General features: G+C 49.8%; 1 protein-coding gene across 1 annotated transcript in view; it reads right to left on the bottom strand.

Moving 5' to 3' along the window:
- The window catches only part of CENPP (centromere protein P), a 64,441-nt gene that overhangs the window by 4,439 nt on the left and 46,001 nt on the right, over positions 1–14,001 (bottom strand). Inside the window, exon 3 of the mRNA XM_030207124.1 lies at positions 12,645–12,736. Coding sequence (XP_030062984.1) covers positions 12,645–12,736 — 92 coding nt within the window. The remainder of the gene's footprint in view (positions 1–12,644; positions 12,737–14,001) is intronic.

Raw genomic sequence — 14,001 nt, 5'->3', positions numbered from 1 at the left:
AAACTTTTTCATGCTAAGCCCAGTCCACTTGACATCTGTCCTCATGGCTGCTACAGCTCCATCTGACACTGGAAATACAGTGGCATTGAGGAGGTCTCCACCTGCCTTGACATTGGACATTACGGCAGGACCCTAGGACCAGTCAACATCTGACCCAACACAGGAGGCATGTAGATTCTACAACCTCTTTGTTGGAACCGAGGGATCCTGATGCCAAGCATCACCATTAGTCCCCTTCAGGGCATCAGCATTGCTGGCACCGGAGAAGCGTCGGTGCAAAGAGGACTGCTCCCCTTCTGTTGTGGTGCTGACATGGGAGACTACATGCAGCTAAGACTCAGCCTGTGAATCTGCCAATGCCAAATCGAAAGCAATCTCTGTCCTAGCATTGGCCCAGTCTTTACCAACGCATGCCCTTGAAGAACGGATCCAGGCCATGCTTAAGGAGCACCTTAATGTTTCAAGATAGGTTGTTCGGGGGAAAGTCTCATACAGTCACGGGTTAATCTCTTATCACTCATAAGGTGTACCCCTATTTCTCCGAGGACAAGCAGGCTGCTTGTTCTCACTGATGGGTGACGTCCACGGCAGCCCCTCCAATCGGAAACTTCACTAGCAAAGTCCTTTGCTAGCCCTCGCGCGCCCGCGCGCACCGCGCATGCGCGGCCGTCTTCCCGCCCGAAACCGGCTCGAGCCGGCCAGTCTTCTTTTGTCCGCACTCGGTACGGTCGTGTTTTCGCCGTGTCGAGCCCCGGAAAGTCGACCTCGCGCGTCCAATTTGTTTGAACGTGTTTTTTTCCTTCGGGAAAGCTTTGTCCTAGTCGGGAAGTGCTCCGGAAACCCCTCGCCGGGTTTCGTGTAAATCCTCCCCGTACTTCTAGCTTTTTTGCCCCGGTAAGTTTTCTTTCGTCGTCGGGGTAGGCCTCTTTTCGGCCTCGGTCGAGATTTTTTTCTCCCTCTAAATTTTGGTGCTCCAAATTTCGCCATTTCGGCTTTTGATTTCGCCGGCGTGATTTTTCCGCCCATGACATCGAAGCCTTCCAGCGGCTTCAAGAAGTGCACCCAGTGCGCCCGGGTTATCTCGCTCACTGATCGACACTCGTCGTGTCCTTCAGTGTCTGGGGGCCGAGCACCGCCCTCAGAACTGTAGTCTGTGTTCCCTGCTTCAAAGGCGGACTCAGGTAGCGAGACTAGCCCAGTGGAACGTGTTGTTCTCGGGCTCTTCGTCGGCATCGGCACCGGGATCTTCGAGTGCATCGACGTCGTCAGCGTCCAGACCATCTTCCTCGGCCGCCCCTGCATCGAGTGCATCGAGGCATCGGGCCTCTGCATCGGCGCCGAGACATCGGATAGCTGCATCGACGTCGGTGGTACCAGGACCTCGTCTGCTGATGTCGTCGGACGGTGGTGCATCGGGTGGAGTGCAGGTGAGGGCTGTCCATTCCCCTGCTGGTGGCGGTGAGCCCTCGGGTGGGTCTCCTCCTACCCCGAGGGCTCCTGCGGTACAGCCCCCCCCGAGATCGACCTTCTTCAGTCTCGGCCCCGAGGAAGCGACGGATGGATTCGACGTCCTCCTCGTCGGTGCCGGGGAGCTCCGGTGACATGCTTCGGAAGAAATCGAAGAAGCATCGACACCGGTCTCCTCCCCGTGTCGGCACCGAGAGCTCTGGGTCGCCGAGGGATTCGGCACCCAGCAGGCATCGGCACCGAGAGGACCCGCTCACCCTCTGTTCAGGAGGTGTCGATGCGCTCCGCTCTGGACAGCCCGGAACAGGTTCTGACGTCGACGCCTGCATCGACCTCTCAGCCTTTCTCCGCAGCCACTCTAAACGAGAGCCTCCGGGCCGTTCTCCCAGAGATTCTGGGAGAGCTGTTGCGCCCTACCCCTCCGGTACCGGCGGTGCTTGCGCCTCCGGTACCGTCGAGCGTGGCGCCGGCTGGCCCATCGCCCGGGTTGAGGTCCCCGACGTCGGTACCGCGTGCGGTGCCGACCGCGGCCACCTCCCAGGAAGGCTCCCCGACTACGTCGGCGGAGGGAGCTTCGCCGATGCGGGCCAGGGAGTCTACCTCTCGACGCCCCCATCGTGGACGTGGCTCCACAGAGTCGAGCAGGGCGAGGTTGCAGACACAGGTCCGTGAACTTGTGTCTGACACCGAGGGTGAGGCCTCGTGGGAGGAAGAGGAAGATCCCAGATATTTCTCTGACGAGGAGTCTGAGGGTCTTCCGTCTGATCCCACTCCCTCTCCTGAGAGACAGCTTTCTCCTCCCGAGAGTCTGTCTTTTGCCTCCTTTGTCCGGGAGATGTCTACGGCCATCCCCTTCCCGGTGGTTGTGGAGGACGAGCCCAGGGCTGAAATGTTTGAGCTCCTGGACTATCCTTCTCCACCTAAGGAAGCGTCCACTGTTCCCTTGCACCATGTCCTGAAAAAGACATTGCTTGCGAACTGGACCAAGCCATTAAGTAATCCCCACATCCCCAAGAAGATTGAGTCCCAGTACCGGATCCATGGGGACCCAGAGCTGATGCGCACGCAGTTGCCTCATGATTCTGGAGTTGTGGATCTGGCCCTAAAGAAGGCTAAGAGTTCTAGGGAACATGCTTCGGCGCCCCCGGGCAAAGACGCTAGAACCTTAGACTCCTTGGGAGGAAGGCCTACCATTCCTCTATGCTCGTGTCCAAGATCCAGTCTTACCAGCTCTACACGAGCATCCACATGCGGAACAATGTGCGGCAGTTGGCGGGCTTGGTTGATGCTCTTCCCCCCGAGCAAGCCAAGCCTTTTCAGGAGGTGGTCAGGCAGCTGAAGGCGTGCAGAAAATTCCTGGCCAGAGGAGTTTGACACTTTTGATGTTGCGTCCAGGGCCGCTGCTCAAGGTGTGGTGATGCGCAGGCTCTCATGGCTGCGTGCCGCCGACATGGAGAATAGACTCCAGCAGCGGATTGCGGACTCGCCTTGCCGTGCGGACAACATTTTTGGCGAAAAAGTCGAACAGGTGGTAGAGTCTCTCCACCAGCGGGACACCGCATTCGACAAGTTCGCCCGCCGGCAGCCTTCAGCTTCTACCTCTACAGGTAGACGATTTTTCGGGGAAGGAAGACTGTTCCCTATACTTCTGGCAAGCGTAGGTACAATCCTCCTTCCCGACAGCCTGTGGCCCAGGCTAAGCCCCAGCGCGCTCGCTCTCGTCAGCAGCGTGCGCCTCAGCAAGGCCCCGCGGCTCCCCAGCAAAAGCAAGGGGCGAGCTTTTGACTGGCTCCAGCAGAGCATAGCCGACATCCAAGTGTCCGTGCCGGGCGACCTGCCAGTCGGGGGGAGGTTGAAAGCTTTTCACCAAAGGTGGCCTCTCATAACCTCCGATCAGTGGGTTCTGCAAATAGTCCGGCAGGGATACACCCTCAATTTGGCCTCAAAACCTCCAAATTGTCCACCGGGAGCTCAATCTTACAGCTTCCAGCACAAGAAGGTACTTGCAGAGGAACTCTCCGCCCTTCTCAGCGCCAATGCGGTCGAGCCCGTGCCATCCGGGCAAGAAGGGCTGGGATTCTATTCCAGGTACTTCCTTGTGGAAAAGAAAACAGGGGGGATGCGTCCCATCCTAGACCTAAGGGCCCTGAACAAATATCTCGTAAAAGAAAAGTTCAGGATGCTTTCCCTGGGCACCCTTCTCCCCATGATTCAGCAAAACGATTGGCTATGCTCTCTGGACTTGAAGGATGCCTACACACACATCCCGATACTGCCAGCTCACAGACAGTATCTGCGATTTCAGCTGGGCACACGCCACTTCCAGTACTGTGTGCTACCCTTTGGGCTCGCCTCTGCGCCCAGGGTGTTCACAAAGTGCCTAGCTGTGGTAGCAGCGGCGCTTCGCAGGCTGGGGGTGCACGTGTTCCCATATCTCGACGATTGGCTGGTGAAGAACACATCCGAGGCAGGAGCCCTGCAGTCCATGCAGATGACTATTCGCCTCCTGGAGCTACTGGGGTTTGTGATAAATTACCCAAAGTCCCATCTTCTCCCAGTGCAGAAACTCGAATTCATCGGAGCCCTGCTGGATTCTCGGACGGCTCGCGCCTATCTCCCAGAGGCGAGAGCCAACAACTTGTTGTCCCTCGTCTCGCGGGTGCGAGCGTCCCAGCAGATCACAGCTCGGCAGATGTTGAGATTGCTGGGCCACATGGCCTCCACAGTTCATGTGACTCCCATGGCCCGCCTTCACATGAGATCTGCTCAATGGACCCTAGCCTCCCAGTGGTATCAGGCCGCTGGGGGTCTAGAGGACGTGATCCACCTGTCCACGAGTTTTCTCGAATCCCTGTATTGGTGGACGATTTGCTCCAATTTGACTCTGGGACGTCCCTTCCAAATTCCTCAGCCACAAAAGTGCTGACCACGGATGCGTCCCTCCTGGGATGGGGAGCTCATGTCGATGGGCTTCACACCCAAGGAAGGTGGTCCCTCCAAGAAAGCGATCTACAGATCAATCTTCTGGAGTTGCGAGCGATCTGGAACGCTCTGAAGGCTTTCAGAGATCGGCTGTCCCACCAAATTATCCAAATTCAGACAGACAATCAGGTTGCCATGTACTATGTCAACAAGCAGGGGGGCACCGGATCTCGCCCCCTGTGTCAGGAAGCCGTCAGCATGTGGCTCTAGGCTCGCCGTCAAGGCATGGTGCTCCAAGCCACATATCTGGCAGGCGTAAACAACAGTCTGGCCGACAGGTTGAGCAGGATTATGCAACCTCACGAGTGGTCGCTCAATTCCCGTATGATGCGGCAGATCTTCCAGGCGTGGGGCACCCCCCTGGTGGATCTCTTCGCATCTCAAGTGAACCACAAGGTCCCTCAGTTCTGTTCCAGGCTTCAGGCCCACGGCAGACTGGCGTCGGATGCCTTCCTCCTGGATTGGGGGGAAGGTCTGCTGTATGCTTATCCTCCCATACCTCTGGTGGGGAAGACTTTGTTGAAACTCAAGCAAGACCGAGGCACCATGATTCTGATTGCTCCCTTTTGGCCGCGTCAGATCTGGTTCCCTCTTCTTCTGGAGTTATCCTCCGAAGAACCGTGGAGATTGGAGTGTTTTCCGACCCTCATCACGCAGGACGAAGGGGCTCTTCTGCATCCCAACCTCCGGTCCCTGGCTCTCACGGCCTGGATGTTGAGGGCGTAGACTTTGCCTCTTTGGGTCTGCCAGAGGGTGTCTCCCGCATCTTGCTTGCTTCCAGGAAAGACTCCACTAAGAGAAGTTACTTCTTTAATTGGAGGAGGTTTGCCGTCTGGCGTGACAGCAAGGCCCTAGATCCTCGCTCTTGTCCTACACAGACCCTGCTTGAATACCTTCTGCACTTGTCTGAGTCTGGTCTGAAGACCAACTCCGTAAGGGTTCACCTTAGTGCAATCAGTGCATACCATTACCAAGTGGAAGGTAAGCCGATCTCAGGACAGCCTTTAGTTGTTCGCTTCATGAGAGGTTTGCTTTTGTCAAAGCCCCCTGTCAAGCCTCCTACAGTGTCATGGGATCTCAATGTCGTTCTCACCCAGCTGATGAAACCTCCTTTCGAGCCACTGAATTCCTGCCATCCGAAGTACTTGACCTGGAAGGTCATTTTCTTGGTGGCAGTTACCTCGGCTCGTAGAGTCAGTGAGCTTCAGGCCCTGGTAGCCCAGGCCCCTTACACCAAATTTCATCACAACAGAGTAGTCCTCCGCACTCACCCTAAGTTTCTGCCAAAGGTCGTGTCGGAGTTCCATCTGAACCAGTCAATTGTCTTGCCAACATTCTTTCCCCGTCCTCATTCCTGCCCTGCTGAACGTCAGCTGCACACATTGGACTGCAAGAGAGCATTGGCCTTCTATCTGGAGCGGACACAGCCCCACAGACAGTCCGCCCAATTGTTTGTTTCTTTTGACCCCAACAAGAGGGGAGTGGCTGTAGGGAAACGCACCATATCCAATTGGCTAGCAGATTGCATTTCCTTCACTTACGCCCAGGCTGGGCTGGCTCTTGAGGGTCATGTCACGGCTCATAATGTTAGAGCCATGGCTGCGTCGGTAGCCCACTTGAAGTCAGCCACCATGGAGGAAATTTGCAAAGCTGCGACGTGGTCATCTGTCCACACATTCACATCTCATTACTGCCTGCAGCAGGATACCCGACGTGACAGTCGGTTCGGGCAGTCAGTTCTTCAGAACCTGTTTGGGCTTTAGGATCCAACTCCACCCCCCGAGGGCCCTGTTTGTTCTGTTCCAGGCTACACTCTCAGTTAGTTGGTAAATTTTTTTAGGTCAATCTCAGTTATGTCCTCGCCGTTGCGAGGCCCAATTGACCAATGTTGTTGTTTTGAGTGAGCCTGGGGGCTAGGGATACCCCATCAGTGAGAACAAGCAGCCTGCTTGTCCTCGGAGAAAGCGAATGCTACATACCTGTAGAAGGTATTCTCCGAGGACAGCAGGCTGATTGTTCTCACAAACCCGCCCGCCTCCCCTTGGAGTTGTGTCTTCCCTTGAAGTGTATTGTCTTGCTACATACTGGACTGGCCGGCTCGAGCCGGTTTCGGGCGGGAAGACGGCCGCGCATGCGCGGTGCGCGCGGGCGCGCGAGGGCTAGCAAAGGACTTTGCTAGTGAAGTTTCCGATTGGAGGGGCTGCCGTGGACGTCACCCATCAGTGAGAACAATCAGCCTGCTGTCCTCGGAGAATACCTTCTACAGGTATGTAGCATTCGCTTAGTGACAAATCTAATCATAGACTACCGCCAACCTTCCTTGATGTGTAGTCACTTTTATACCTAGTGTGACAAAATGTTTTTTTTTTAATTATTTTTTTTACATTTTTCAATTTTGTTAATCTTCATCGTTGATCATATTATTGCAGTGCTTTTAACACCCCACACATTTCTCAACTCTCAGTTAACGTCCTTTATGGTAGAAATGCATTATCGATTAATGCTAATGGAGGTGACTATAATGCACTTATCTGCGTGCCCAGGTGTGGCTGCTACCCGACAGGTGCCTGTTAACGCAATTCCAGCTTTCTCAAGGGTTAATATCACACCGGACAGCCTTTCTGCCTTCACCATGGAAGGTGGCTGATGAAAAGGCAGAATGGCTGTCAGGTGTGATATTAACCCTTGAGAAAGCTGGAATTGCGTAACAGGCATCTGTCGGGTAGCAGCCACACCTGGGCACGCAGATAAGTGTATTATAGTCACCTCTGTTAGCATTAATCGATAATGCATTTCTACCGTAAAGGACGTTAACTGATAAGAGTTGAGAAATGTGTGGGGTGTTAAAAGCACTGCAATAATATGATCAACGATGAAGATTAACAAAATTAAAAATAAAAAAAAATAATTAAAATTAAAAAAAGATTTTTTGTCACACTAGGTATAAAAGTGACCACACATCGAGGAAGGTTGGCGGTAGTCTATGATTAGATTTGTCACTAAAGAAGGGTACACCTTATGGGTGATAAGAGATTAACCCCTGACTGTATGAGACTTTCCCCGAACAACCTATCTTGAAACTTTAAGGTGCTGGGTGCTAAGGCACTTGCACATGTTTAATGCGATACTGCCAAGAGCCTCTTAAAGCGAGGAAGTGAGTTCAATTCCCACTTCAGGCACAGGCAGCTCCTTGTGACTCTGGGCAAGTCACTTAACCCTCCATTGCCCCATGTAAGCCGCATTGAGCCTGCCATGAGTGGGAAAGCGAGGGGTACAAATGTAACAACAAAACAAAATTATGCTGGTAGGGTTCTGTCAAATCACATCACCCAGATGTAAGAATACATATCCTGCTGTCTGCTATGGAGGTGAGTAACTTCACTATATGGTGGTAGTGGCAACAGGCCTTTTTTTTTTTTTTTTTGTTTAAAACACAAAAAGCCCTAACAAAAGCAACGTGGATATCATAAAAATAAGTGCTAGGGGAATGGAGTTCAACTTTAAACAGTACAGATACCAAACATCTGTCTTGTTGTGAATCCCTTTCCAAATAGGAAGTTTATCCACTCCTACCATAGCTGAGATAATATTAAACCATCTCTGACCTCATGTGCAACTTTCTTTAATCACCTTTCTAACTCTTCTTACTCTCTTACCTATCTATATGTTCCATCTTTCCTTTACCCTTCACTATCAATTAAAATGTTCTATTACATACTGTGTTGACATTGTAGTTATACTATGCTATACTTTTTGTTATTTGAATATTTTTACTGCTGTAATTGCCTATTGTGTTTGATCTATTCTTACTGTACACCACCTTGAGTGAATTCCTTCAAAATGGCAGTAAATAAATCCTAACAAATAAGATATGAACATGTAGACTGAAGTCTACATTGCTCTTTGGAAATCTCTTTGGTGGGCTGCTGTTGTGAGCCCCTGCAGGGCTTGTGACTTACTGTGCACTTATCCTGTGGCAGCCCCTCCCCCCTCTCATGGGCTTCTTGTTACCATGGTTGAAGGCCAAAGTTAAGACAGAGGTTGTATCTGCTAGTTCAGGAACCCCATGATGCTTTGATGCTGCTGGAAGGCCCAGCTAGCGGCATGGGATCAGTTGTGGCACCTATGAACATTTGGCGCCTAGGATAGTTGCGTATGCTGTCTCTCCATACCTCCCCCTTCAATCTTGTAGTGTTCTCTTCTACCATCACTTGGCACTGTCCTTTCTCACACACCCCCAGCACCATTCCTTTCTCTTCCCACTCCCCCCAAGCCTGTTCATTTTGCACCTCCAAGACCTCACAGTGTCAGGATTTAAGTGTGCCCTGGCAACCACAAAGGGCGCTGTGGCTTTATGCACTACTATTCACCATGCTGTGTAACAACAGGGAATGGGATGGGAAGAGAGGTGCATGTGTTCACCCACTTCTGACCTGGCACCTGGTTCTTGTGATTGTCTAGCAAAGGCCAGCTCCTGTATATAGTTCTTGCTGTGGCATCACAGCAGACCAGGAGAATAAAAAAAGTCACAAAACAAAGGCAAAAGTTTAAAAAAAATGTGAATGCATTTGTTGACATATGCTTTTGTATGGTCTTCAAATTATTCGGTTTTGTAAAACAATTTTTCAAATTGTGTGTGCAATAATTAAGCTTTTCTTTTGGAGGGGGAAAGGAGCAAAGGTATAGGGCACAGGTGTAGCCACTGGTGGGCCTTAGCTCATCCACTTCCAGCACAGGCCCACCCAGCAAAGCACTCTTGGTATACCTTGTAGGATCCACCATTTCTCATTAGTTGAAGACATCTGCAGTTCACCATAACTCTCTTTAGATAAGTGCAGCAGTGCTCCTGATCTGCCAGTGCTGGAACCCTGTGTATGCTCAATTCATGCACAAGAACTAAGTATTGTTGGGGTGCTGGTGGCGGTTGGGAACGCTGTCATTGACTGTCACAGCTGTCTGAGTGGAGTGGTGATAGGCTATGGATGTCTTCAGCTGGCAGATCTTGGGGAATCTCACCACATAAGGTATTAATGTTTAAGTTGACTGAGGATGGCTGGGTGCATAGGATGCAGGGAAATGCATCATGTCCACCCATTCTACCTGTTGGCATAGCCAGATAGCAAATTTTGGGTGGGTGGGTCATCGATATACAGAGGGGGAATCCATTTTCTCTTCCACTAGGGAATGAAAGAAGGTTATGGGGAGGGGCATTTTCAATAGTACGTCTAAGTCAGACTTTGGATGTTTTGTGCTAAATGTACCAAATCCGAAGAGGAAATTTATTGAGTGAAGAAAAAAGAAAAAGTCTATTATTCTGTTTTGAAAATATCATTTTGAACAAGGTTTTGTGCATTTATCTTTTTAGGCCATTTCCAGAACAAAAAAACCACACCACCTTACACAAGTTAAAAATGCACAAAATCAAGCCAGTGGGATGTAGGAGGAGCCAGCATTTTTAGCAGACTGGTTTCCCAGACATCCCAGGAGAGCAATGGGGCACTGCTGTGGACTTCACATACATTCTCCCAGGTATACATCTCACTGTTGCACTGCTGAGTCCTACAAAACCGGCCACCTCCAACTGTACATCACTACAACAGCCCTTATGGGTGAAGGGGGCACCTATATGTGGGTATAGTGGTTTCTGGTGAATTTTGCAAGGTTCACAGTTTCCAGCACAAGTGTAACAGGTAGGAGGTGGTATGGGTCTGGATCCACCTGTTTACAGCGCACTGCACTCAACACTACAATACTCCAGGGCATTGGCGTAGCCACAGGTGGGCTTGGCCCACCCAACAGTAGCACACATTCAGCGGTAGCTGGTAGGGATCCCAAACTCCGCCAACTGAAGACTCCCCCCCAGTGCCGTAGCGAGGGCGGCTGACACCCGGGGTGCTTTGCCCCCCTCAGCGCGCGCGCACACCCCCCCAGAGTGCATCCTTACCAAAGGGGGCGGGCGGTAGGGCTGCTCCGCCCCAAGTGCACGTCGCTGGGAGCTGCGTCGACTCTGCTGGTTCCCTGCTCTCTCTGGCCCGGAACAGGAAGTAACCTGTTCCAGGGCAAAGAGAGCAGTGAATCAGCGGAGCCAACATCCCCCCAGCAGCGTGCACCCGAGGCGGCCCCACCGCCCCCCCTTCCTATGCCACTGCTTCCCTCTGATGATAACGAAAGCAACACTCTCCACGATACCGGCACCTGCACAAGCTCGGTTTTCAGCGCATGCCTGCTGCAGATGGCCAAGGTGGAAAGAAGTGTTTTCCCGCCATCTGAGATACGTTTTGGTGGAGGGGGGGGGGGGGACGACAACATTTGGTGCCCACCCATTTCTTTTGTCTTGCCCATCCAAAATCTGTTGTCTGGCTACGCCCCTGCTCCATGCTACGCATGCTGCTCTAATAGACCTGGCTATAATATTTGAGGCTTTTATAGAGGCTGGTGAGTATTTTTATTCACAATTTTGGGGGGTGGGAGGGTGTCATCCCTGATTCCCTCCGGTGGTCATCTAGGCAGTTAGGGCACCTTTTTGTGTCTTATTCTTAGAAAAACAGGTCTATACCAAAATGTTGAAGTTTTCGCCCTAGATGTTTTGGTTTTGTTCCATTGTGACTGTAAAATGTCCAAGTGTTAGGCACGCCCTAATCCCACCTTTAAAACATCCCTGATTTGGATGCACTCCAGATGAAATACATAGATGTCTGCAACACAGGATTTGAAAATATTGATTTGGATGTTTTGAGAAGAAATCCGTCCAAATGATGCTTTGATACTTTTTGGACGTTTTTCTCTTTCAAAAATGATTTCAATGGGCACATAATGAAGATAGGAAGAGAGAAATTAATTGTTAATTGAGGGAAGAGAAAACTGTGCCCTTTTTAATAAGCTCTATATAAGAGCAAAACGGAACATCCCCCCCCCCCCCCCACTGAAGCCATTGAGCATCCTGCTTCTGCTGCTGGAAGTGGTAAAACACCCCTTGACACCATGGTGTCAGAACCGCAGAGGTTCAAAATGGCTGCCGAAACCAAGCTGGCCTGAGGGGAAAAAAAAGATGTGCACCCTGAGCGTGGGAATCCACTGCGTCAAAATAAAAGACTGCCGCACTCATGGGCTCAGCCTGAACAGCCTCCTGGACATGCTCATAAGAATAGACATACTGAGTCAGACCAATGGTCCATCCAGCTCAGCATCCTGCCTCCAACAGCGGCCAATTCAAGTCACAAGTACCTGGCAGAAACCCAAAGAGCAGCAACACTCCATGCTACCAATCCTGGCGCAAGCAGTGGCTTCCCCCTTGTCCATCTCAATAACAGACTAAAATTAATGCAGGTGCTCCCGATGCTGCTCTCCGCTTCCCACAGTGGAAGCAGCGCTTAACTAATTCGGCTGCCATTGTCACTGCAGACACAAAGGGAGCCCAACACAGCAGGGAAATTAAAGGTGCACTCACCCTTAGCAGTGAAATGATGTCCACAGAAGACAGTGCTGCTTGAAGGATAAGTTATAGCTCACTCTCCCAAGAAAGCCCACCAGCACCAAAAGTCAATTGCCTAGCTGACAGAAGAAATCCTCTGTCCTGTGCTTTTTAGGTAGGAGCTGTGAGAAAGGAGAAGATGGCAAAGGGCTGGAGAGGAGACTGGGGTGGGGAGAGACCTGGCATCAGATGTACCCCCTAAAGCTGGTGCCGCTCAGCCAAGCACCCCTGAGCTACACTGAACCAGAATACTTGAATAGAAGCTGCAGCCAGAAGAACCCAGGAGCTTGGAGAAGACCGTTCATCTGCCTGCTGGAGATAGAGAATACTGAATGTCCCAGAAGCAATCTGTCCATTACGACAGAGTTCAATTCAGTGCTCTCTATCTCCATCTGCTGATGGTCACAACCCAAAATTTCTCTGGCTTCATCTGTTCCTGACGCTAAGGAATTAACAGTTTGAACATTTCTATAATTGTTCTTTCACTGATCTACAAGACATACTAGGCACTTTCAAACTACTACTTTAATACATTTTTTAATTCTGTTTTTGAGAGCAGATGTGAAAACTAAGAAGGCGCTGTATCAACAGGCTACTATTCCATGAGGTACAAGACACCCAAGACAAATTTTTTTCTTAGGTGAGATTAAGCATTTTTGAACTTTCTTGAGTGTATGGCTTAGTTTTTAAACAGAAGTAGGCTTAAAGATGTTTTTCACATTACCTTGCTCAGGTATTTTGGTCAAAAGATCCAACACAGGTGTAACAACTCCTTCTTCATTCACCTGTATCTTCCAAACCACTATTAGTTCACATCTATAAAATAAAAACATAAATATATTTTAAAAAGTAGTTGAACCATATTTCATTTAAGGAATTAAATGATACAGAAAATGTTTTTTTTAAATCACTGTTAAAACAAATACAACATAAAAGAAAATAACGTAAAAAACACTGGACCAGAGAAACACTTAACATTGTCCCTGTCTACAATAAACAGCTATTACAGTCGTTTACATATGCTGACAATACAGATGTAAAGGAACCCATATTTTCTTAAATAGCTCCATCTCTTAACAGCAGCCACTTCATATTTCCCAGTAAGACATACAGGATTCCATCAGGCATTCATAGATAAAACAGTATTATTCTTCCATTCAGATAATGTAGTCTGTATTGCTATAGCCATAAGCACATCAAATAACTTGGAACTTTCTTTTCTTGATACATGAGACAAGACCACTGACCTCCAAATAACTACTGTATAACTAAAATCAGTTTGAATCCTTTACACAGTTGTAATTTTTTTTGTTACATTTGTACCCTGTGCTTTCCCACTCATGGCAGGCTCAATGTGGCTTACATATTGTATACAGGTACTTATTTGTACCTGGGGCAATGGAGAGTTAAGTGACTTGCCCAGAGTCACAAGGAGCTGCCTGTGCCTGAAGTGGGAATTGAACTCAGTTCCTCAGTTCCCCAGGACCAAAGTCCACCACCCTAACTACTAGGCCACTCCTCCTCCTATCCCATACTGGCACCCAAAACTGTTGAAGATTCAGACAAGCATACAACACATGTGACAAAGTTCTGACAGCAAATTTACAGGACCAACATCTATTAAAACCAGTCAGTCAGCTTCACAACTTTTGAAGGGATCCATAATGCCCTATGGGCAACATAATACAAAGACTGAGTGACCGCTGCTAACAATGATGCAAAAGCCTTTCCACTGCAACTCCGTTTCCACTCCCTAATTCATACTCCCGCACAGGTATATTTGTCACTAAGTTTTGCCTTTGTATATAACACAGATGCTTTCCTAGGCAAATCTACAACACAAAAACTTTCAGCTCAGAAGTCATAACTGCAAATGAAAGGTCTATGTTTGAATACTACAGAACCTCATCTGCAACCATTAATTCTAATGTCTAGGCTGTAGATTATACTCTGCACTAAGAGCCTCAAAAGTTTTAAACCCCTCTCCCCATTCAGTATCTGGTGAACAAAAGAAATATGCCTTCTTTGTCAGTCCACCTAGCTCAATGTCTCATCTTCAATTTAGAATTGAGCCGAAAGGA

The sequence above is a fragment of the Microcaecilia unicolor genome, chromosome 6, assembly GCF_901765095.1.
Source record: "Microcaecilia unicolor chromosome 6, aMicUni1.1, whole genome shotgun sequence".
In the NCBI taxonomy this organism is placed as follows: Eukaryota; Metazoa; Chordata; class Amphibia; order Gymnophiona; family Siphonopidae; genus Microcaecilia; species Microcaecilia unicolor.
This window is presented reverse-complemented; position numbering and strand designations above follow the sequence as displayed.